Source organism: Chiloscyllium plagiosum, unplaced genomic scaffold, assembly GCF_037043375.1.
Source record: "Chiloscyllium plagiosum isolate Xiang-an unplaced genomic scaffold, Cpla_swu_hap1 HiC_scaffold_8, whole genome shotgun sequence".
Taxonomy (NCBI): Eukaryota; Metazoa; Chordata; class Chondrichthyes; order Orectolobiformes; family Hemiscylliidae; genus Chiloscyllium; species Chiloscyllium plagiosum.
The window spans coordinates 49,921,826-49,948,088 of NW_028270146.1; the positions used below are offsets into that span (position 1 = coordinate 49,921,826).

The window sequence follows — 26,263 nt, forward strand, 5'->3', positions numbered from 1 at the left end:
AATGTTCATCCTGGAGTTCAGTTACTAGTGGTGTACAGTAAGGATCTGTTTTGGGACCACAGCTGTTTGTCATTTTTATAAATGACCTGGATGAAGGCGTAGAAGGATGGGTTAGTAAATTTGTGGATGACACTAAGGTTGGTAGAATTGTGAACAGTGCTGAAGGATGTTGTGGGTTACAGAGGAACATAGATAAGCTGCAGACTGGGCTGAGAAGTGGCAAATGGAGTTTCAGAGCCATGAGATCATGTGCAAAACTCTGGTGTGGCCGCATTTGGAGTATTACATATAATTCTGGTCACCACATTATAGGAAGGATGTGGAAGCTTTGGAAAGGGTTCAGAGGAGATTTACTAGGATGTTGCCTGGTATAGAGGGAAGGTCTTATGAGGAAAGGCTAAGAGACTTGAGGCTGTTTTTGTTGGAGAGAAGAATGTTGAGAGGACTTAATTGAGACATATAAGATAATCTGAGGTTAGATAGGGTAGACAGTGAGAGCCTTTTTCCTTGGATGGTGATAGCTAGCATGAGGGGACATAGCTTTAAATTGAGGGGTGATACATATAGGACAGATGTCAGAGGTAGGATCTTTACTCAGAGAATAGTAGGGGCATGGAATGGCCTGCCTGCAACAGTAGTAGACTCATCAACTTTAAGGACATTTAAATGGTCATTGGATAGACATATGGATGAAAATGAAATAGTGTAGGTTAATCTCAGAAGCCAGTGCATCATCGAGGGCCGAAGGGCCTGTACTGTGCTGTAATGTTCTATGTTCTAATGTTATCATTTATTTGCTAGGTATTGAATACAAACATAGGGAGCTTTTTTTTGTAGTTATGCTGTACATTGGTGAGACTATATCTGGTGTAGTGTGTGCAGCAATAGCTTCCTTATTAAAGGAAGGATGTAAATTCCCTGGAGCAGTTTATCCGACTAATACCTAATTATGTCATGTGATGAAAGCTTAAACAGACTATGGTTATATCAATTGCAGTTTAGCAGAGTGAGGGGCATTTTGATTGAAACATATAAAGCCTGAAATGGTCTTTCAGGTTGATGCAGAAAGTACATTTCTACTTGTGGAAGAATCTAGAACTAGCGGTCTTTGTTTAAAAATATGGGGTCACCACAGATGAGGGCTACTTTTTCTCACAGATTACTTAAAGTCTTTGGAACTGTCTTTTATAAGGCAGTGGAAGCCCAGTCTTTGACTATCTTTAAGTCAGAATGGATAAGTTCTTGACAGGCAATCTTGTCGGAAGATTTATTGACGGTAGGTGAGAATGTGATGTAATCACATCAGTCATTGAATGTCAGAACAGGCTAAAGCGACCAAATGGTCTACTGCTATTCTTAATTCAAATGTTCATATGTATGCTTTCAGATGCAGTGAACTGGGTCATCCCCATTCTGGAGTTCCTTCATAACAGACCAGCTAATAACACCTTGGTTGACAGTTTGTCCAATTTTAGTAAAATACCCAGCTCTTCAGTGTCTCTGTGCTATCCATGCAATCTTCCAGGTTTTTGACATTATTAGACCATTTGCACAATGCTTCCTTGAGTTCTTCATTGTGTGCTGATTAACTTCTGCCTGCAGTTCTTATTTCAGGCAGCCAAACAGCTTCCACAGGTCAACTTCCTTGCTGGAAATGCTTCCAACTTGGTTGGTCAGGTCCCATGAATCAATATTTCTTGTTATTTAGGCAAGTCACAATGGTCACTTTACAATCATTGCAAACTCTTAAAAGTCATTTTGAAACATTCTGAAAAACAGTTATAGATTCCATAGATTTTAGAAAATTACATTGTTTTCAGGCTGTACTGCTTTAAGATCAAAGGTCATCACAGATGTTTAACCATGCTTTACATTCCGATGGTGTTCTTTTTATAAAGTGGGTAACTGTTCATAGTTTTATGCAGTGTTCAGACAATTTTTACATGAAGAACTTTCAAAGAAATTAAAAGACCTATGAAGTTCACGAATGAAGAAAATGTTAAGATGTGAAAAACTTGCCCTTTTATTCAGATATATCACTGAGATGAAATACAGTAGCTGCATACCATTATGTAGTCAATTTAAATTTGTGGCATAGTGATGAATTTGAGTGTATCTTGTAGAAGGATTATTGATTCATATTTGTTAGATTCAGGTTGTTATTTATAACGTTGTCAAGTGTTATTTCATCCATTCATTCTTGTTCCCCTTGTTGAAATTTGATTTTGTTTGCTTGTGACAGCAGCAATGCGAAATGTGGTTTTGTAGTTGACTTTGAGTGTCAAAAATAGTCTCAGGAGAAAGTGGTATCCCACACATGTTATTACACTGTTCCTTAGGCAAACCTGTTGTGTAATCTTTCATTGTAAACACACAGTCGACAACACAAGACATCTGAAGTTGAAAAAGTCGAGGTTTAAAAATTTGTATTTGTCATTGGGTCCAATCTTCTGTTCAACTAAAACAATATTTCAGGCCACCAGTTGTAGTAAATTACTGAGACACTTAGGCTTGGACCTTTCTGTGAATTTCTCATAAATTCAATTTAATGTAAATTAGAATTGCATTTGTGTGATAAGATTTATGTTCCAAAGTATTTACCAGTTGAAGGAATCATTACTTAAATTATTTTTGGAACTTTAAAGTCATTTGGGCTGCTTCAATATTGCATTTGTTGAAGATAATTTTTAAAAATTTGTTCTGTTGTATCGATTTGAATCTGTTGTTCTACCAGTAATTGCTATTTAATTCAGACTTAGCTCTATGAGTCAATCTGAGCACATTGGTTATATAAAGAGAATCTAATTCAGAGCTGAGGTAATGTAAGATGAGTCGATTCATTCCATGATGTAAGTGTTAGCCAATAAGAACCCCAAAAGATAGTCAGCAGAGGGACTGGCACTTTGGAATCACGACAAAAGCTGCCAGATCCACACATGCATTCTAATCCTGATTCCAGTACAAAATTCGTAGATTGTCAACCAACAATAAAATGATTTGCTGAATAGTATAAACTAATTATAAGTACAAATAAACATCAAGTATACTGTGGGCTATGTATTGTTAGGGACTATGGGCTGGAATTTCCCAAAAACTTTTCAGTATAAGTCTGGTGTGAATTGGGGATTGCACAAATATTTAATCAAGAGAAATTGTACATTAATGGGCAAGAATTTCCTTGAGTGTTTGAGATCCTTGCAAGATAATGATTGCTCCTGCAGCCTATTTACGCAGCCCTGCCTAATGAAAAAGGCTACCTCGTATCATTTTCCTTGATTTATGCTAATGTAGATCCATACCTGAAAATGCACGAGCAGTGCAGATTGAAATTGGCCGAATGGTAATCAAATAAGATTTCTGGAGTTTGACAGCAAATTTCTTTGTGAGTGAATTTCACTGAGTCCTGGACCATACTTAACTAAAGTATTGCCTGCTTCCATCATTCTCAACATTAAGCTTTCTCTGCCTGTTAAGTTCAAAAGAACTGAGCAGCTGGAATAACCTTAATTCTTAGAATGTTCCTATTCTGCACATGAATGGGAGAGGAGAAGCAGAGGCAAGGCACTCTGAGAGTGAAACCCCATGACAGCCCAATAACACCATCTTTTATTTATGTAGTGTTATGTCCTTGTGTGAAACACTGGAGTATTGTAAAACAAAGTATACACCATCAAGCCATATCTGGGATCACAACTGTTCTCATCATGCATTACCAATCTGGATGAAGGAACTGGGGGCATTATTGCTAAGTTTGCAGATGACACAGAGGTAGGTGGAAGGATGGGTAATGTTGAGGAGGCGGGGAGGTTGCAGAATGACCTGGACAAGGATAGAAGAGTGGGAAAAGAAATGGCAGATAAAAGACAACGTGGGAGAGTATCAGGTTATGTGCTTTGCTATGAAGAATAGAGGAGTGGACTATTTGCTAAATGGGCTGAAAATGTGTTGCTGGAAAAGCGCAGCAGGTCAGGCAGCATCCAAGGAGCAGGAGAATCGACGTTTTGGGCATGAGCCCTTCTTCAGGAATGAGGAAAGTGTGTCCAGCAGGCTAAGATAAAAGGTAGGGAGGAGGGACTTGGGGGAGGAGCGTTGGAAATGCGATAGGTGGAAGGAGGTCAAGGTGAGGGTGATAGGCCGGAGTGGGGGTGGGGGCGGAGAGGTCAGGAAGAAGATTCCTGATGCCCAAAACATTGATTCTCCTGCTCCTTGGATGCTGCCTGACCTGCTGCGCTTTTCCACCAACACATTTTCAGCTCTGATCTCCAGCATCTGCAGTCCTCACTTTCTCCTCGAAGATATTTCCTAAATGGGAAAGGCTTCAGAAATCTGAATTACATAGGGACTTGGGGGTCCTAGTTCAGGATACTATTAAAGTTAATATACAAAGAGACTAGGGGTTCCGATACATAGTTCTTTGAAATTTTCGCCACAGGTAAGCAGGGTGTTTGAGGAGGCATTTAGCATACTAGTCTACATACTCAGATCTTTGTGTATGGGAGTTGGGACATCATGTTGAGGTTGTACAGGACATTGGTGAGGCCTCTTCTGGAGTGCAGTTCTGTTCACAATGCTATGGAAATGACATTATTAAACTGAAGAGTGTTCAGAAGAGTTTTACAAGGATGTTGCTGGGAGTGGAGGGTTTGAGATATAAAAATAGTCTGGAAAGATTGAAATGTTTTTCACTGAAGTGTAGGAGGTTGATGAGTAACCTTATTGAGGTTTATAAAATCACAAGGGGCATGGAAAAGGTAAATGACAAGGGTCTTTTCCCGAGGGTGGGCGTATTCAAAGCTAGGGGTCATAATTTTTAAGGTGATTGGAGAAAGATTTAAAAAGGACATCAAGGCAACACCTTTTTACACAGAGAGTGGAATGAACTGCCAGACAAAGTGGTGGATGCGGGTACAGTTACAATGTTTAAAAGACATTTGGATATGTACATGAATAGGAAAGGTTTGGAGGGATATGAGCCAAGCGCAGGCAGGTGGGACTAGTTTAGCTTGGAAACATGGTCGGTCGGGATTGGTTGAACCGAAAGGTCTACTTCTGTGCTGTATGACTCTGATAGGTTCAGTTGGCAGATAGGAAAGCAAATGTAATGTTAGCATTCATTTTGAGAGGGCTAGAATACAAAAAGAGGGATGTACTGCTGAAGCTGTGTGAGGCTTTGGTCAAACCACATTTGGAATATTGTGAATAGTTTTGGGCTCTTCATCCATGGAAGGCTGTGTGGGAGTTACAAAGAGTTCAGAGGAGGTTTACAAGCATGATCTTGGGGATGAAGGGCTTGTCATATGATGAGTGGTTGAAGATTGTGGATCTGTACTCAGTGGAGTTGAGAAGGGATCTCATTGAAACTTACAGAATAATGAGAGGCCTGGACAGAGTGATGTGGAGAAGATGTTTCCACGAGTAAGAGACATTAGGACCCAAGGGCACAGCCTCAGAGTGAAGGGATGAACCTTTAGAACTGAGACAAGAGGGAATTTCTTCAGTCAGATGGCAGTGATGTTGCGAAACTTGAAAGGATTCAGAAAAGATTTACAAGGATGTTGCCAGGGTTAGAGGATTTGAGCTATAGGGCGAGGTTGAATAGGCTGGGGCTACTTTTTCCTGGAGTGTCAGAGGCTGAGGGGTGACCTTATAGAGGTTTATAAAATCATGAGGAGTTTGGATAGGATAAATAGACAAAGTCACTTCCCTGGGGTGAGAGAGTCCAGAACTATAGGGCACAGGTTTAGGGTGAGAAGGGAATGATATATAATAGAGACCTAAGGGGCAACATTTTCATGCAGCGGGTTGTATCTGTATGGAATGAGCTGCCAGAGGAAGTGGTGGAGACTAGTCAAATGCAACATATAAAAGGCATCAGGATGGGTATATGAATAGGAAGGGTTTGGAGGGATATGAGCCAAGTGGTGGCAGGTGCGACTAGAGTGAGTTGGGATATCTTGTCGGCATGGACAAAGGTCTGTTTCTGTGCTGTACATCTCTATGACTCTATTACTAAAAGACGATGGCTTTGATCTTGTCAAATTTCTGCAAATCACATTTTTTTTAATTCTTTCATGCACCAGCAAGGTCATCATGTGTTGTCTATCACTAAGTGCCCTTGAACTGAATGGCTTGCAGGGCAATGTCAGAGGACATTTAATAGTCAACCACATCAGTGGGGATCTGGAATCCCAACATAGGTCAAGCTTTACCAAAGGGCACCATTACTGAATCAGCTTTCAATTCCAAATTTTATTATTGAATTTAAATTCCACCAGCTGCTGCAGTAGGATTTGAACCTGTGTACCAAGGTAGAAACCAGAGCTTCTGAATTGCTAGTCCAGTGACCTGGCAACTAGGCCCCTGTCTCCCCATGATATTGGCTATTAGATAAACTGTATGAAAATCTATAGTTAGTGGAAGGATCAGGAGAGGTGCTGATAAAGCCCATCTGTCACCAGTGTGTAGAGGGGAAGAGAGGTTGTGTTTTGAATGATGCAGCACATAGTAACAGAGTGAAATCATTAACAAAGCAAAACAATAGCCAGGATTGGAAAATCTGGGAATCTCTCTTCCAAACAGATCATAGAAATTTTAAAGCTGAAATCGATAAATTTTTGTTAGCTATAAGTATCAAAGGTATGGATGAAGGTTGTATCTGGAGTTCGCATACTCATCAGCAATGAGATGATTTTTAACAATACATTCCGAGGACGTGGCCATCATTGACTAGGCCATCCTTAAATTGTTTGAGAAGGTTGTGGTGAAGTGCCTTCTTGAACTAAGACAGTCCTTGCGGTGTTGACGCATCTGCAGTGCTTTTAGGAAGGGAATTCCAGAATGTTGATCAAGGAAGATTAAGGGAGTTGTGATATAGTTCTGAATCAAGATGGTATATGGCTTGGAGGGGAACTTGCAGCAGGTGCTGTTGCTATGACTCTGCTGCCACTGTCCTAGGTTAATTGAGGTTATGGGTTTGGAAGATGCTGTCAAAACAGCCTTGTTGAATTTCTACAGAGCACACTATAGATTGTACACCATACTACTTCTATGTGTGTTAGTGATGAAGGGAGACAATGCTGAAGATGGTGAATGGTGTACCAATTGGAAGTGGGCTGCTTTGTCCTGGACAGTGTCCAGTTTCTTAATTGTTATTAGAGTTGAGCTCTTCCAGGCAGCTGGATTATAACAAACTCTGGAGAGTCAGGAGGTGCGATATGTGCTGCAGAATACTCAACCTTTGCCACAGTGTTTATATGGTTTTTCCAATTCAGCGATCATCCTAATGTCTGACCTCATAATGGAGGGAAGGTCATTTCTTGAAGTAGCTGAAAATGGCAAGGGCTGGAACAGTTTCCCTGAGGAACTCCCTCAGAAATGCCCTGGAACTGAGATGACTGGCCTCCACCAACCACAACCATCTCCTTTGTGCCATGTATGACTCCAACCAGCAGAGAATCTTTCCCTGTTTTCTGTTGACTCCAGATTTGCTAAGGTTTCTTAATGCCACATGTGGTCAAATGTTACTTTGATGTCAAAGGAAGTCAGTCACCTCATCTCTGGAATTCAGCTCTTCCGTCCATGTTTGGACCAAGGCTGTAATGAGGTCAGCAACTGCGTGGCTCTGGCAAAACTCAAGTTATTCATTTGCAAACAGTGCTTGCTAGCCCTGTGAATGACCCCTTTCAACAATTTGACCAAGAGTAGACTGTTGGACAATAATTAGACAGGTTGGATTTGTCCTGCAGGTATGTATCTGAGCCATTTCCATATTGCTGGGCAACTGTTGGTTTGGGAACTGGTATCACTTGGGAACAGCATGGCTCGTGGCATGGCTTGTTCTGGAACGCAAATCTGGAACATTGCCAGAGCCCTGGGCCTTTGCAGTGTCTCATGCCTTCAGCCATGAATTAAGTGAATTGAATTAGCTGAAGACTGGCATCTGTGAGGAAGTTGAGATGGATCATCCCCTTGGCACTTCTGGCTGAAGATGAATGCAAGTGCTTCAGTTTTATCTTTTGCACTGATGTGCTGAGCTCCGCTCTCATTGAGGGGAGAGATTTTTGACGAGCCTTCTCCTCCACTGAATTGTCCAGCACCATTCACACTTGAACGGTGGCACATGATTAAGGACTGAATGTTTGGCTTCTCTTCTGTAGCTATAAAATTGTATTGAGTTCTTATGAAGAGATTTAATTTGAAAGCAGCCATTGCACATTTTCTGTCTGCCAGTGATTGGTAATTTAGAAAGTGTTTGCCTGTTGAAACCTTTTAAGTTTACAGTTTCACTGTATGCGTATGATGGTTTCTGAAGAAAGAAGGTTTAGCTTTTGTTCTAGCTTTATGGCTGTGGAGAGGGCTATAAAATGTAGAGCCAAGATCATTGAAGACTTTAAAGTTATGTACTCATTCTGGTTAAACATCTGAACAAATCCCTCAGGTAATTGTTGCAGACTTGCTAAATTCTTCACTTCTACAATGTGTACCTTCTGTCAATGCACTTAGATAAGTATAAATTACAACACTGCAAGCTTGTGTCACTTCGTAAATAGCAAAACACTTCCCTGAGTTATTTAGGCCTTCAGTTTGAATATGATTGTATATAGTTCTGTAAATAAATAGTGTTTGATGGTTCACAGATTTAATTCTTGTGACAATATGGTGTGTTTTGTTCAAGCCCCTGTCTTCAGTGAGAGGACAATTACAACAATGTAATATTTATTTAATGAAGCACAAGCCCTTTAAGAAACCACTTTCTTCACTTAATTATTACATTGTATAATTATTACATTGATAGTTAAGCAATAAAGCAATTTGCAGAAGTCAGTTGGCTCTGCTCTTGTATTGTATTGGTATTAATAAAATTCACTTGCTGCCAAAAGACAAATTTGCAGAATTAAAGAAGAAAATAGAAGATGCATGGACAAAACAAAGCGCTGAAGTTTGTGTTAAGTGTACTTTAAACAATATTCCAATTGCTTTATTCCCCTCCTTTGTCATATAGCAAAAGTGTGTGTTTTTACTGTGAACAGCTCTTTTCAGAAGTCTTATCTGGAGGGCCTGAGGCATTGAACTCAACAGTAAATGGAAATTCATAGCTGGAAACTGATATATCTTTCAGCAGTTTCAATGACATCAGACAGAAAAATCTAAGAGAAAATGAATGTCTCTCTAGTTTTACCTCCACTCCATGGCTTATTGCTGCCTCTCTGCACCACACACATGATTAGCAGCAGCCATATGTTACGTCCCTGTTTAATGACATAGCTTTGGCCTGATGGTGGGCCAAAGGTTATATATATATGGCAGAAGACTGAGAATTCAAACTACAGAATTTAAAATCTGTTGACAGGTTTTATTAGTTAGTTTCTTTCCCCCTTGAGTTTGCTTTTCACGGTTAACAGCCCATACAAGTCACAGTTCCTATTTAACTGCTGTATGTTTCCGTTTGTTGACTCTGACAGAGTGACTGAGACTGTTTGATGTATAGTTTTATGTGGCAAATTCCTGGTGTAGTATCAGCAATGCTTTCTATTGACATCCTTATGGAAGATATTTGGAAATGAGAATTAACTGCTGGAGTATTTCTGGTATCTTGAATGGACAAAAGGGATATGATTTGTATGAGACCAAGCCAAGAAAAATCACATTGGTCCTGTAATATTGGGATGATGTGGAGGTGCCAGTGTACATTGGTCAGAATGTGCTACATGCAGCTATAATGGTGAGGTGTATACCTTTTGATTCTTTAACTTTATGCGGTCAGCATTATATAATTAATCTTCATAAATAGATTTTCCCTATTTCTAAATATTGCATTAATCCTTAAGAACCACATAAAATTACCATACTACATCAGTGTATTCCAAATATTCAAATTACTGTAGGAAGAAATAAATGTGCAGTTACTAACCATTATGACCTGAGATTATGAATTACCAGTGGTATTATACATTTTGAAAACAATCAAACTAGAAATACTTTCGTAATTAAAGTCTCTCATTTTTAAAGCTGTCTTATTTTATCCTTTCATCATCTTTGTTCCAAATATCCCTTCCCATGGATTCATAGATTTTGGATATGATTTTGTTCTCTAGTTGTGGGGGCTGTGGGGTTTGAAAGAGTATGTATAAGCATGCTTTTTTAAATTGAAACTATTATTAAAATGCTGACTTTTGTTTTAATGAAGACTATTAAAGTCTAATGTTTGGAAAAGATTGTATAGCACTGTACTCAAATAATCATACTGACCCAGTTGTTTTGATTAATCTGCTGTGTGTATGTGTGTGTACATATATCTCAATTATATAAACCAGTAAACACTATGCAAGGAAGATGTTAAGTAGTTTCTGTTCAACTGGACTACAATATTTAGCATTTTAATATTTATTGCATTTTTACAAATAGACAGTAAATAGATAAACAAAGGCTTTTCCAAAAGGAAAGTTGAATGATATTGCAGATGGCTAAATTTATTTCACTTGTATGAGCTATCACTTCAATAAGTAGTAACCCTACATGATGGACTACTGAGAAACCATGTATGGCAGACATTCATAACAAAAGACAAACAGCTCTGCAATTGAATGATAAAATGTGTGACAATAATGAAAATCGGTTTATATTTCTCCATTACTTCATGGTTGTCAGACTGTTTAACTGTGCATTACTCTGACCAAAGCCTCTCAGTTGCATGCTGCTTGACTAGCAAATTCATGGTTGTAACCTCTAATACTGGACAGTGAAAGACGTGCTTGTCCACCTTAATTAATTTTAGTTGTCGCTATTGTAATCTCTACAACGAACGTGGAAGCTAACCAACAAAGGTATAAAACAAAATACCTCACAAGTCGATCTATCATCCATCGCTGACCATTTTCTTTTATGTTTAGGCACCGACAACAATGACAGAGTGTGGAAAAGAGAGTTTGTCTCAAGAAACGAGCATCCCGCCAAACAGCAGCAGTCAAACCTGGGCGATGGGCCCAGCAGCCTCACAGAATTCATTATTACCAAACAGAATTTCTTCTGGCACCTCAGCCGCAGCTTCTTTCTTCATCAGGTATTTGATCCATTCATTCAAGTTGCTGGAAATTTTCAGTCAAATCTCGACGTGTCAGCATGTTTTTTTTAAATTTAAAAATAAGTTACATCAGGAAAAGGACTTCAGTCAGCAATAAATTTCTGGAATGGCAGATATTTGTTAAACATTGGGAATTGATTTTTAGAGGAATAATGAAACTATTGGATAATTTGATACATCGTAGTTGTGGGTATGTTCGCTGTCGGGGAAGTTGATTTGCAGACGTTTCGTTCCCTGTCTAGGTGATACATTTTGTTTTCCTTTCCCTTATTTTGCAAATTATTTCTCAGATGGTTCCTTTGGGTAGACCTCAATACTGGCATCAATCAGTAAAGCAGGCTCCTGATTTGCAATCACGCACTTTCCACTTGATCGAGATCTTTCATTTACTCTGTCACCTTCTATGCCACAATTTATTTTCCAATAGAGTGAGGAAACTAAATCTTAGACGTCTGTTCAAATTTCTGCCAAAACTGCTGGAAGTGTAATCATAATCTTAGAATTTGTGGACTTTTCATTTTGTTCTTCTTTGGCTTAGAGAAGCTCCATTTGTGTCTTGAGTAGCTGGTTGAGTTGCGCATGTAGGAAGAAAGGACACTTACTTCTTCTGAGCATGCTGCACTTAGTACTCGTCACATGCCAAATTAGCCAAATATTGTAAATCCTTGCATTTAGAGTCATAGAGTAATAAAGATGTACAGCAGAGAAACAGGCTAACCAGATATCGAATAAACAATATATGGAACCTGTTCCAGAGCATGACATTAGGTGAACCCAAGTACTGTCACTCTTCTCCAATATGGGTCTGAGCTTTAATTTATTTAAAATCTATGGACAGAATTTTCTCTTTCTTTTAAAATGTTTGAGGACGGTTGTGTAAGATAGTTCACTCAATCGCCTGCCAATCAGCTCATTAAGAGCTGGCTGGTCAGCAAAACAGTGTGCCTAGCTCTATCACGGACCTCAATGCTGGTTATCTGGGTGACCAGGCAGAAGCTGGCAGCTTCAAGGTCCTAAAGTACTCTGGTCACAACCTACACCTTGGGGGGATGCTGCGGCAAAATGGTAATTTTTAATTTTTGCAACTGGAGTTGCTGAGAGAATGGAGTCAGAGGCAAGGGCTGGCTGGTGATTTTCAGAGTCCCATTGCCTTGCTCCCTCCTCGTGCCCTCAATTACTCCTAGTCGTCTTTTGTCTCCACTGCTGGGGAGTCAGCCGCTTGGGCAGTTAGTGAGTTCAGATGAATTATCACTTAAGGATCTTAATGTCTGGTGTGTGGAGAAAGTCCCCAGTAGATATTCTATTCCAACACTTAGTTTTGAGGTGGCTAGAAAAAGGGGAGTATCTCAGCTAGGCCAACGTTCCCCATTATTTCTCTTCTCACCATGTTTAGGGAGGAAAGAAAATTACATTCTGTGTCACTGTACACCAGTGAGAAATGCAAACTATTACCATTTCTGACTCAAAATTACACAAAATAGCTAGTTTTTAAAAAATATTAATATTTCAAACATAAGGTTTAGAGGAGAGATAGTACATAAGATAATGTTAATCAGATCTTACTAATTCACCTGGACAGTCCTCGAATCCTAGTTGCATCTCGCTAGACTTTTGCGCCTCACCCAGAATGACATTTAAGCCTTACTCAGTTTATGTGCATTAAAAAGAATCTGCCACTGTGTGAGGAAAAATGCTACCTAAGTAATGTTTACTACAATGAGCTGAAATAAAAAAAGAAATGATGCATTGACTCTAGGCAATTGTTGCTATCATGATACCATTGCCATGTGGGTCAATCAAAACAATGTATATATCTCAGTTAACGTCCAATGTCAGAGATAATGGACTCAAACCTATTGTGTGTAAAAGCTTTTGCTACAGTGACTACACTATGCAATTTATATACTTCGAAGTTCACAAAATAATGCATTTCCCAGTGTTCTGAGCAGCTTATAGATACAATAGTGTGCTGCTGGCACTTGTAATTTTGTGTAACCCTTTATTTAGAGGAAGATTTATGTTTCCATTACAATCAAAACTTCAGCTGCATGCTGGCTTCAGTTTCCATTTCCATATGACTGCATCTTTCTGAGTCAGACCAAAAGAACTGCAGACGCTGTAAATCAGAAATGGAAACAGAAATTGCTGGAAAAGTTCAGCAGTTCTGGCAGCATTGGTGGAGAGAAATTAGAGTTAACATTTTGGGTCGAGTGACCCTTCCTCAGAATTATAAGCTGTTATAAGAGAGGAGTCTTGTTTTCCTTCAGGCTGTAAATGTTCCATTACAGAAATCCTCATTTATTTCTATCAACGTATCTGAGGAAAAAAAAACATCACGGTGCTATTTCAATGAAAGTATTGACATGTGGGTAGCATCTAGAAGATTAGATTACTTACAGTGTGGAAACAGGCCCTTTGGCCCAACAAGTCCACACCGACACACAACCCACTCCCTTACATTTACCCCTTCACCTAACACTACGGGCAATTTAGCATGGCCAATTCAACCAACCTGCACATTTTTGGACTGTGGGAGGAAACCAGAGCACCTGGAGGAAACCCACGCAGACACAGGGAGAATGTGCAAGCTTCACACAGAGAGTCACCTGAGGCAGGAATTGAACCCAGGTCTCTGGCGCTGTGAGGCAGCAGTGCTAACCACTGTGCCGCCCACGCACTTTAGTAAAACTGAGGTCATTGGCTATCAGAGAGAATAGGCAAAAGTAAAGACTGCAGATGCTGGAAATCAGACTCTAGATTAGAGTGGTGCTGGAAAAGCACAGCAGGTCAGGCAGCATCCGAAGAGCAGGAAGACCGACCTTTCAGGCAAAAGCCCTTCATTAGGACAGGAATGAATCAATCAATCAATCAGAGAGAATAGATTGTCTACCATCTATAGGGCACCAATTAGGGAAGTGATAGAATATTTTCCCCTGTCTGGATGAGTGTAGATCCACCAACACTCATGAATCGCAACACTACCCAAGCCACAACCAGCATCCCATCCACTACTTTAAGCATTCACACTCTCCTCCTCCACCGTGCACTGTGGGAGCAGCACGTAAAATCCTCAAAATGTAGTTCAGCAAGGCTCTTTTCAGCAGTCCCTTCCAAACTTGCAATCTCAACAATCAAGAAATATAAGGGCAGGATGGGAACATCAATACCAATGGCAAGTTTCCCTTCAGGTTACACAGCATCCTGACTTGTAATTGCTATTCCTTTATTGTCACTGAATCAAAACCTTGGATCTCAATGCCTCGCAGTATTATGGTTGCACTTGCAGGTGGGTTGCGGTAGATCAAGATGGTAGCTTACCAGCACTTTCTCAGAGCAAGTAGAGACGGACAATAAATGCTGATCTTTTAAGCAAAATCTTCACTTCTCAAGAATGAATGTTAAAAATGAATAGTAAGTAGGTCAAAAGATCAAGGCAACTACATTAAAGAACACAGATTTATAAAGACAATTCTAAATGTTACGTTACATATGTAATTCTCATTTAAGATGCATCAAAGTTGCAGGTATGCAAATTTCAGCACAATTCTGACATTTAGACTTTCATTGGATGATTTATATTAATACTGATGCAAATTGCAGGTTAATGTTATGAAATGCATGAGAAAGGTGACCTTCATGAATTTAACGTGCAGAAGAAATATTGTTGAGTAATTTTCAACAGGTTAAAAATAAAGTATTGCTCTGAACAGTTTGCTGAAGTGAAATCATCAAAGCACCAATTAGCTCTATTGTTTTTTGATTTTTAAATGAAAATCTCATGAAAATGTTCATAACCTTGTTCGTATAAAAACTATACAAATATTGTAACATTATACTGACAAGCTGTTGGAACAAATGTGGTAAACTCCTAGGATATTACTGTTGAATAATAGCAGGTGAAACAACTTTAGATATTTTCAGATTTCAAAAGGATATGAAATAATCTGCTTGATTTTGTAACACAAACAATTGTACAGCCCATTAGCTCGCAACATGCAACATGTTGACAAGGTACCTTTTTTCTTCTTAGTGTAGGTAGTATTTCAAAACAATTTATTGTGGAATATATCCCATCTGAAGTCAATAGCAGTGACAGCAGAATGCAGCCTACATAATGTTAAACCGTATAGCAGTCACTGACACTTGATGGGTCAGTGATAAGCATTTGGTCATTAGGATCAACCATGAAATGCCTCCTATATAATTGAGGTTACTCAAAAGAACAGATACCATATCAGCTTTAGCTGTGGGGGCACAGCTTGCAGATGCTCAATGTACTGATTGTTCTGTGACTGAGCATATGATTAGTGTATTGAGGCAGTATGTTCCTAATGAAATGGCAGCAAAATGCATATCAGTAACACCAATGCTGAAAAATGACTAATGTGGTGTTCTTCAGTGCATTTCACTGCTCAATTAGTGCCTATAAACTGTGCTTGAGGCATTAATTTGTTTTAACTCTAATGATCAGATGGGTTCTAGCTAAACATTGCTAGGAAAGCAATCTTATTCTTTTTGCTCATTAATTTTTCTCATGCCTCATTTCTATATTGAAACGGGTGTCCAGTGATTTAGAACTGTTCTGGTGTGTCTTGGATCCATCTTAATTAGTTTGTTACTGCAGTGATGTCATATTATCTGTTTATTAAGAGAACATCGTTGCATCGATAGGGCAGTTGAGTGGAAGATCCAGAAATCCGAAGTAGGTTATCTATGAAGGTAGTCCAGCCAGCCTTTGGATCAGTAGACTGCTGACATCCTGCTATCATTTCAACTGGCAGATGGAAAAATTGAGGTGTGGTTTGGGGCTGGAGGTGCTGTCACCAGCAAAACTGGAGAGCTCATGCTGTTGCAGCTGGTTCCACAATAATAAACAGAATGGTGATCATGTTGAATAAAAACAAAATATTGTAGATACTGGAAACTGCAAATAGAATTTGCTTCTCTTGATGATCACATTTGTTGAACTCCATAGGCATTCTTCCAACTCGGTAAAAATAAGGACAATGCGTTATAAAGGAAGAGGTTAAGAAAAATGCATTTTTGCAATGTAGTACACAAAAGATATAATACTTTTGCTTGGCTTGAAGTGTTCTCAAAGCCCTTTATGATCAGCACTGTTGAATCTTTGAGGAGAAAATTTGTGTCGCTTTGTGTTAAACTTTGATGTTGAGAGGTAACCATAGAAACAGGTATACATTATCCATTTCCCTGCATTCCAATGTGATGCATAGAATTCAGTGTTTGCTATTATAAGAGAATTATATAAATTATGCTGTGACTTGTCTACACTTAAAATGTGTGTTAGCGATTGGACATTTTGAAGCAAGAAAGAAATATCATAGAATCTGAGGAAAATCTGAATTAATTTTTACTAAAGGCGGCAATTTACACTACATTATTCACATGAGAAAAAGTGACAGCAGCGTAATGTTACAAACAAGTTATGCTTGTGATGGTTTACTTTGAAAGCTAAAGGTCATCTATTTGTATTGAAATGAGACAAAAATTAGGTGATAATGGGCTAGCTAGTCATATTGAATTCGCACTAATGGAAATGGCTGTGGGCTGCCTGGTCAGATAGGGTCAGCAACTAATAACTCAATTCTACATGACTGAAATACTTCCCAAAAGACATGAAAGGATGTTTATTCATCTTGCTGAAGCATTTAAAGATGAGAAAATAATGTATAAATTAATCTCAGAGTGTAAATAGGAACAAAGCATCACAGATAGAAGTGACCAGCTTGCTCTGCACTTGAACATTGTGGTACGGGTCATGATTATTTTGTGACAAGTGCTTGTGGAGTGATATAACCTACAAAGGTCTTTCCAAAATATTTAATTGTAAATACCTAAGCACTGGACTTTTCTTTTGAAAATCCTTAGGGTAGAGTTAAATAAGCCATTAGCATATGGTACAATGTTATGACCCATTGATATTAGCAGTTTCTAACTGCTGTCACTGCTTCTGTCAGTAGCACAATCTGAACCAGTCTGACTAAGTTCCCTCTGACTGGCAGAAACAGGTATGTAGCAACCTGAATGCAATATCGGATCACTTCGTCACAATGTTATGACCCATTAATGTTAGCAGTTTCTAACTGCTGACACAGCTTCTGTTAGTAACAAACTCTGAACCAGTCTCACTAAGTTCCCTCTGACTGCAGAAACAAGTAGCAACCTGAATGCAATCTTAGATCACTTCTTTCCCCACTTACATTACCACACTCTGCCATCTTGACCAGGTTTTGAACGGGCAGCCAGTGCATACAGCTGTTTCAGGCAAGATGGGGAGTGACACAGATTGACTATTTGTAAGATGTGAATCAGAGTCCAGTCCACCTATTTTACTGAGCATCAGTGTCCTAACTAGTGCTATTTGGTGGGTCACAGTGAGATGCTTTTCGGCTCTCACAACTCAGTCCCACACGTCAGACAGACTTGGACCTTACTCTGGGGAGAGCAGACTGCTGTCTATCTGTTTTCTACCAGTAGTTTAATTACCCTAAAACGGGAATATCATAACTCAGCAACCATCTAATAGGAAGTGCCAATGTGTTATAAAAGTTAAAGCCATTGCTTCCTGGTTGAAATTCAGTCATCCACATATGCTGCCAGGCTATTTAGCAGCAGAAAGTGGACAGGGTGTGTGAAAAGGGGGAAATTGGTGAGGGAGGTTGTTGGCTATCAGCCAGTGGCATGACTTGTGGCTTATTTTGCCTTTTTTTAGCCCAAGAAGGTGGAGGTCAGTTATGCTGTTCCAATGCCTTCCAATCATGTTCAACAAAGTGAACATTTTTAACAGTTTTCTTAGCTCTTGCTATGCCTTTGTTTCCTGATGGCAGTTGAGATACAGAGATTAATTTAGTTACTCTTAACCGAACCCTCCATTTTATGGCACAATGAGATTTACAGTAAATCCATTTTTATTAGATTCTTACTTTAATCAATTCTCATCTTTTTTTGGCTAATTTGAAAGGAAAATGCCTGTCTGTTTAATATAATTAGCTGTAATCTAAATGGAGCTTAAATCCTGTTCTCAATCATGCAAGTGCATTGTGTAGTAATAGATGTATTAAGATGAGGAAGCAGGCATCTGTTAGCAAAAGAAAGAGGTCAGATTAATTTAGTTCTGGTTGGTTTAGCATGTTCTCAGCACCATTGAAACTTCCATCACATCACTATTTGCTAAAAGTGATATTGCCTGCATGATAATTGTACTGCAAAGCAAGAATCTCAAAAAGCAATAGTCCAAATTTTTCCAGGTAAGTATATAATGGAGATGCATACCAATTATCAACAAAAAGGTTTAGTTTTAAAATTGTGCAGTAGCTTAGTGCTCATGTACTCACATTTTTGCAAAGTTTATTTTGACTTTTCATTATTTTTATAGCCCTGGCATCAACTAGCAAATCTTGCATTTCATACCAGTTAAATTATTCTGATATACTTGTTGCAAATGGAGGTCAGGACATGAACATTTTTAGCATGATGTGTTGTGCTCAAGGGAGAGAAGCATGAACTGTATCAGCAAGTCCTAAATAGTAACAGGATCAACACTGAATGGATTGTTCTAATTTCCTGATGAAGGACCCTTGCCCGAAACTTCAATTCTCCTGCTCCTCGGATGCTGCCTGATCTGCAGTGCTTTTCCAGCACCACACTCTGGACTCTGATCTCCAGCATTTGCAGTCCTCACTTTCTCCCTGTTCTAATTTTTTGACAAACCAACAAAAAAGGGCAGCATGGTGGCTCGGTGCTTAGCTGTGCTGCCTCACAGAACTAGGGAACCAGGCTCATTTCTAGCCTTGAGTGACTGTGTGGAGTTGGCATGTTCTCCCTGTGTTTGCATGGGTTTCCATTATTTGTTCTGGTTTCCTCCCACAGTCCAGGGATGTGTAGGCTAGCTAGATTAATAACATGTGGAGATAAGATGTGTCTGGGTGCAATGCTGTTCACTAGGTTGTTGCAGACCTGATGGGCTGAATGGCCTCTATCTGCAATGAATGGAATCTATGATTGACTCGTTTTATGCCTCTCCCAGAAGCCCTCCATGCAAGTTTTATCTTACAGTACTAAAAAATTAATATGTTTTTAAAAATATGTAGTAGTTCAATTGATAAATACATTAAGAACATAAACTGACTGAGTCGAATCATTGGGGCTGAATTTTACATTTTTTGACCAAAGGTGAGTTGAATTGAGTTTTTGGAGGGATTGTCGTTGCAAAATCTGTCATCATATTTTACCAAATGAACCTCATTGAATAGCTACCACGCCCCTATGGCATTCTGTCACATCTGATTTCCATCCCATCTTACCACACACAATCCCAGAGCAACTTACCATATGGCAGATATCAGCCAAACGATTGGTAGCCCTTGTGCCTGTGCTATCTTTAAAATCCCATGACGCACCTGGACAAGCGCTGTCAATCTGGACCTGCCTTGAGTGGTTCTTGACATTTACTCCAGATATGGCGGGAATGGGACGTGCATCAGCACCCTGCTTTGCAGACATAGTGGGAACTTCTTCCTCCCCCAGGACCAGCAGTGCAGGCTACCATGCCAGACCGTGTCAGCCTGGTGCTAGGTTGTCCCCTGGGTTAAAGCAGTCTCAGTTGTCTGGAGGAATATCCAGCAATATAGGAAGAAGGTCAATGACTATAGCCCACCCCCAACCCACAGCATGACTAACCCTGCATGCCTTCTGCCAGCTTGGCATATCTCTCTACCTGAAGCAATGTCAGTGTCACTCAATTTCATCACCCGTAATACCTACCTCTCTATCATTCTGTGAGGACTCAGCAGAGAACTGGACAGAAAGACTCTGGGATTGTGCTGTGCTGTCCTATTCAGATCTTCATTCATTCTGAGGTTCTACTCTGCCCAATTGAAGCAGAACCTGGACTGGTTTTGGAGGCTGCTCTTCACTTACTGTACCAGGAAGCCCTGAGTGAAAGCTATCTCCCCTTGATTTGATTGAGGTTTGCTGATAGCCATGACAAGTGTCCTGGCTTTGTGTCTGCACTGGGAGGGAGGAGGATCAAAGTGCAAAAAAGGCAGGAATACTGTGAGGATCCAGACTGGCTCAGAGTGAGTGAGTGCTATGGCATCAAGTGAAGAGACTGGTAATGCAGCCTGGTCCAGCCCATGAATCGAGTGAGCTTATGCAGTATCTTTGGTGAAGCTAAACAATGAGAGCTGCCGGTGCAGCCCAAGGATGTAAGTGAATTGCAGAAGTGTTCTATAAGTGGATCATAAATGTGCCATGAGGGCTTTTAGAGTTTGGCCATTATTGGATGTCAATATCTGTGGAAAGTGACTGCATGTGATTGCAGCTTGTTGTAAAATGTTGATGATCTGGAGCTGAAGTTGCCAGCTGCTTGCTCTGGATTCCTTATTGGGCTTTCCCAATGGCGACATTGTTTGGTGAGATCAGAAGCTCAATGAGGCAAGTAGAGCTGTTAACAAACCATTTTGCAGCTAATAATCATCCTCAGTCAGTGTGGCACTTGCCTGTTGCCTAGTGAGAGTTACCGTGCTGCTTGTGAAAGGCATAAAAACTGGAGCAAATTATTGCCAATATCAATTTAGGGCCTCGTTGCATTTGCTGCCTGATTCTGCCACACATCTCACTATGTTACTCAGTCCCCTATAAGATTCCAACCTGGCTTTGCTAAATTTGGTCATCTCAGTTCGGGAAATGCTTGGGAGTGCTATGGTTGCCTCAGTGATTGGTACTCTCTCTCACATTCAATAAGCTAGCATTCCTGTTCCTGATTGTGGTCTAGTGGCTCCTGCTAGAATGTGTGAACATGTTTTAAAAATAACACACATGGGTAACAAATATCTTAATGTTTCTGTCTTTAAAGCTTTGAAAACTTGCATAAGTTGCTTAAATTTTGCAGAGGTTAATTGTAATGAACCATAGAATCCCTACAGTGTGGACAGAGACCATTTGGCCATCAAGTGTGCCCCAACTCTCCAAAGAGCATCCCATCCAGACACAGCACCCCACACTTAGCATGGCTAATCCACCTAACCTGCACATCAGAGCTCCCAGAGGAACCTCAATCTTAAAGTTTAAAAATTCATCTTTGCAATGCATGTTAATGCAGGACAGTATTACATGTTGTTGTCCAGATATTCACTTAAAATATTGAGTTTTGACACCTGACAAGATTCCAGTTTGTCTACAATTTTACTGTTTTCAAGGCAATTGGAGCACTTGATTTTACTGCAGAGAAAACTGTGGGCATTGTACTTACATTTTTATGATGTGTCTGACAGGTTGCTCAAGCTTCATCCCAGCACTACAATTTTGTAATGTTAGCCGATACATCTTCTCATCTCTGTCCTTCTGTTGTCAGCAGTACTATCTAATCTTTTGTTTTGTCATTAGCATTTCAGTAGAACACATTTTCTGCCAATTTATTGTGATCCTGCATAACCAATTCATATCAAAAAGTGTAAAATTGAGATTTGATGTGTCTATTTATATTTTAGTAGATTTAGCTTGAAATTCCATCTCACATGTATTTCAAGTTATATTAGTTACATTAAAGTGAAAATATTCTGACAACTAGAACATACCACATTTGTTTTGCATTGATACCTTAGTGGTTTTAGTTGATATATTTTAAATATGTCTTTATCAATTTTTCTATCTGTCAAAACATTTATGGTTGTGGTAAGTATTGGTAGGTTTATTCTTCGTATTGAGGACCCTTAATTTGCATTCTTCCTTTGTGAATAGTTAATGAATAGTGAAACTTGCCTAATAGATACCATTGTAGGAAAAGGATGGAGTTCAATTTAGCCATGGAATTGTTGTGAATGGGCCCAATAGTTAATTACATGCCATCTCTGATGTTGTGAGCTCATGGATACCTTGCCATCTTAGTGTTGCTCATGCTATTCAGAGCCTAAAGCCTGTTTCAGAGGCATTCAGAATCTGTTGCCCTGAGTGGATCGGGTCTTGACTGGTCTGCTTTTGTTTTTCAGGAGACCATTCAGCTTAGACAGTGGTTGTCAACTAAAATGTCAGTTAAATAGAAATCCTCTGGAGCTGGAATGAGGAAAAGTACTTCTGCCAGATCTGCTGCATTCCTGATAACTGCTATAGTCATCACTTAGCCTCCTTCAGTTATAAAGTCAAGATTAGAGTGGTGCTAGAAAAGCACAGCAGGTCAGGCAGCATCCGAGGAGCAGGAAAAATCAACGTTTTGGGCAAAAGCCCTTCATCAGTTCATTCCTCCTGATGGAGGGGTTGATGGCAAGGTATCCATGAGCTCACAACATCAGAGATGGCATGTAATTAACTATTGGGCCCATTCACAACAATTCCATGGCTAAATTGAACTCCATCCTTTTCCTACAGTGGAGCTGTGATAGGTAGCAGCAGCTTGTCAGATTAGACCCGAGGCTCAATGTCAAATATACGTCAGGCCTGTTTGCATTGGGTTAAATCTAGACCGAAAAATGCATCCTGGCAAATTTCTTCTTCATTATGCATTAATCATTTATCAAAAAAAAATGTTTGTGGACATCTTTAAGAAGGTGCAGCTCTTCTACGTACAGGTGTGTGTTTTCATTTTTATGAATAACTGTAAGGCAAAATTAGTTTTTAATTATGGTAATAAACAAAGAGTTTTACACCCTGGAACCAATAGTCACAAAACATACATCTGTCCTTTGTATGTTTCATTATTACAATTGCTAAATCAAATTAATCAAATCTCTGTTAACATTTCACTGGAAATGTATGCCTTTCAAAAATTCCGCTGTGGAAAAATAACATCAACAAAAATACCGCTCAGATCAAATACATAACACTCTGCTCCATTCTGTGGAGCTGTAAGTCAATAGTAGAAACAAAAAAAAAGCAAGTTTGAATTAGTCTTTTACATTTTGATCTTCATTTTGGTTGTTTCAGTGTAAACATATATACCAAATTATTCTATCACTATCTTTAAGTTTTCTGGAATCCTCTCACTGTTTCAAGTTATTTTTGACAATTTATTTTTAACTTGCTGTGTGGGTATTCTCACTTTTGTTTGGCTCTCTATTTAGGTCCTCCCTCTCCAAGATTAATTTCCAATCATTGCTTTCATGTGACTTTTAACCTCACTGGTGACTAGCACTTAACTTAAAAAAAAAGCATAAGCATTCAGTAAGATAAGAGCTAATATATAAGTAACCTAAGTTGGAAGTGAGCAAAAACCAAAAGGAACAAGTATGGATAAAAGAGGAGCTGGCTGTATGGGGATCCAGTTTGGTGGAAACTGAACGCTCAGGCTGTATTCTGAGTGAAAAATTAGGGTAGGTCCTCCCAAACTGTGGGTCAGCCCCCCGGTGAAACAGTAAGATGAGATTTTGAGGCTAGGAGATCCAGGTTGTTGTGGAGCTTGGATTGGTCTCAGAGCTCCAGGGTTCCTTTAAATACTTATTTCTTTTGCTGGTGGGTGCGGTTTAATGGGCCATTGTCTGAGGTCTGATTGCTGTTGCATAAAATGCCTTTTATTGGAAACCCTGTCTTTTCACCGCTATGACCCCTCACAATAATTCACTTGCCTAGCTAATTTTCATTCTGGGTCTCAAAGTATAAGGCTTTAAAATGGGATCACATAGAGATTAAAGTGGGGAGCATTGGATTAAGCTCTGGTCAGTATGTGGGGATCAAGATGAAGAGGACTAAGGCTGTTGAAGGAGCTCAGTCCTGGGAGTTCTTCATTGGGAGGTGGGGGTGAGGAATAGGCTTTTCTAAAATTAAGAGGTTTGGCATTGCAAATCTCATTTCAATACTCGCATACAGTTTGAAGATATATACACCAACATTTTGAGGTAGTTTCATTTTCACCATTGAAATTACACATTACAAAATATTATGTATAATGTGCATGTTCATTGCACATGTGCTGTGTCTTTTGTATGGATTTAGGTTTTAGATTCAAATGAAATGCACTGTGTCCCAAAATGAAAATCTTGAAATGAATTCTTAGTGCAGATTGGATTATTTAGTAAATGTTGTCCAGTAGCAAAACACTATCTAGTGCTTGATGTAATGTTCTTAATTTTGAAAGCATGGGCTCATTTAGCGCAGTCAGTACAGTGTTTGCTGTTCAACAATTGATCAGAAATAGCTGATAACATTGCATATGTTTCCTTTCATTAAATTTATTCAGCTCTGCAATTATCTCTAGTCTCCAGGCAATTGCACAAACTGCAAGGTCATAAAGTCACTCTTGCAAAATTAATATCAATAATGTATTGAATTTGGTTAGGCATATTGTGCAAGTGGCGTCATTCTATTTGTGCAGCTTCACATTTTTGCCACCAGATGGTGTTTCATAAACTGTAGATTCCCATAACAATGTCCACATCATCATGAATGTGCTTGAAAGGAAATTTGCTTGACTGGCAAAGGCACATAAAATCCATACAGTTATATTTAGTATCCATGAGAAACAATCCTGGAGATCCTAATAACATCAAAATGTAATGAAAACAAACTGAAGATCCATTTCTGTAGTTACATCCATGATAATTAAAACTAGGATTTTGATGCAATCATGAAATCATCATGAGAAAGATCTGCTTTTTCACTGAAGGGTCAGGTCAGACATTGCTACTGGGTGCATTGTCAGGACACCTGTTTATTTGTTGCCAGTATTGATGAGTAATTAAGGACATAATAAGTGGATGTGGAGACACAATAACAATCATGGTGGCATTTCCTATCCTTTCCTTTTATAGTGCTAATTTGAAAGAGTTAGTGTTACATTTTTGATTGGTTACAAATCATTATTAAAATACTAGCAGTTGTTGTTAGACTACAAATTTTTGCTAAGTTTTAAATAACCATAGGTTTCTGTAGAAAGGATGATTTGAACGGAGATAAATGCTAAATTAAGTACTAAGTCAGTTTAAATTAATCAATAGGACTCTACTAGCAAAACTATATAAAGCATTATTTATAAGAAATCATATTCAAAGGACGTAAATTATACTTGTTCGGATGTTGTTTTCAAATTTGTAATTCAGTGTTATGTCAACATGTGACTTTTGATTATTTAGTTTTTTGCTTAAAATAACAAGAGCTTAGTGTTGAAAATTCAGCTTCTTCAATTAAAATGTATACTACAGCATGTAACAAAATCCATCATCTATTTTAAAGTGATTACATTTCAACACTTTGCCTTATGTCCATGAAATCTATGTGATTCTTTATCTTTTGACAAATGCTATGCTAATAAGAAAACAGCAATCAATGTGTGATAGTACCCCTGTGGTCTATTCTTCCATAGCAGTTGGAGTCACATATTGCTAAAAATCATCTCATCTATCTCATTCTCTTTAATCCTACGACCTCAGTATGCATTGTGCAGCAGCACTAAATTGTGAAATTGTTCAGTGCCTGGAGGAGCAGGTTAGGGACCCTCCCTTGACACTTGATCTTTGAGTGTTTCTAGATGCGCCATATATTACTATCCTCTGCCATGTGGCTTGCTGTAAAGAAAGTATTCTCTAGAGCATTTTAAAAGACAGTTCCTATTAAGCATAAAACAGGTTAAGTGAAATGCAACTATACATAGAAATCAGAAAATAGAGCAAAGTTGAATGGTGCATATGTAATTATAAGTGAAAAAGCATAAGCTAGCAACATAATGTTGAAAGCTTAGCACAAATGCTATCTTCCTTGTTTGCGGACTTAAAAGGATAACACTATTATCCTTTGGGAATTGCTATTCAATCTGGCCTATAGCAATATCCTGCGGTTTGACAGTTTTTTTTGGTCTGAAGTAAGAAAAGACAAAAAAGCCAATAAAAGGCATTGAAAATCTCAATGTGAATAAAGATTTTGATAACTATCTCTTTCAAGAATTATGTTGAGTAGAACTATTCAAAATTGAAACCATTTTTGTTTCTATTTCACATTTTCCATGTCTTCAATATATGAACAAATTCTGTGATAACTTGAAAAGAATAACAAAGGCTTGTGACATGCATTTTTCTGCTTTTAGAATTTTTTAATTAAAGTTTGCATTTCACACTTTCGAATGTGTTCTCTTTTATATGTGCTAATCAAGTTAAACAGTTACAAAAAGCAAACGTCAGACAGTTGATTCAAGTTGATTTAAAACTGAGAAAAAATATATCCAATACTTAGTTGAAAAAA

At 38.9% G+C, this 26,263-nt stretch overlaps 1 protein-coding gene across 3 annotated transcripts in view; it reads left to right on the forward strand.

Annotated features, from left to right (window-relative positions):
• The window catches only part of LOC122553558 (kinesin-like protein KIF26A), a 244,973-nt gene that overhangs the window by 114,970 nt on the left and 103,740 nt on the right, over window positions 1-26,263 (forward strand). For all 3 annotated transcript variants that reach the window (XM_043697536.2, XM_043697537.2, XM_087989811.1), the window contains exon 4: window positions 10,890-11,059. In XM_043697536.2, the coding sequence (XP_043553471.2) occupies window positions 10,890-11,059 (170 nt within the window). The remainder of the gene's footprint in view (window positions 1-10,889; window positions 11,060-26,263) is intronic.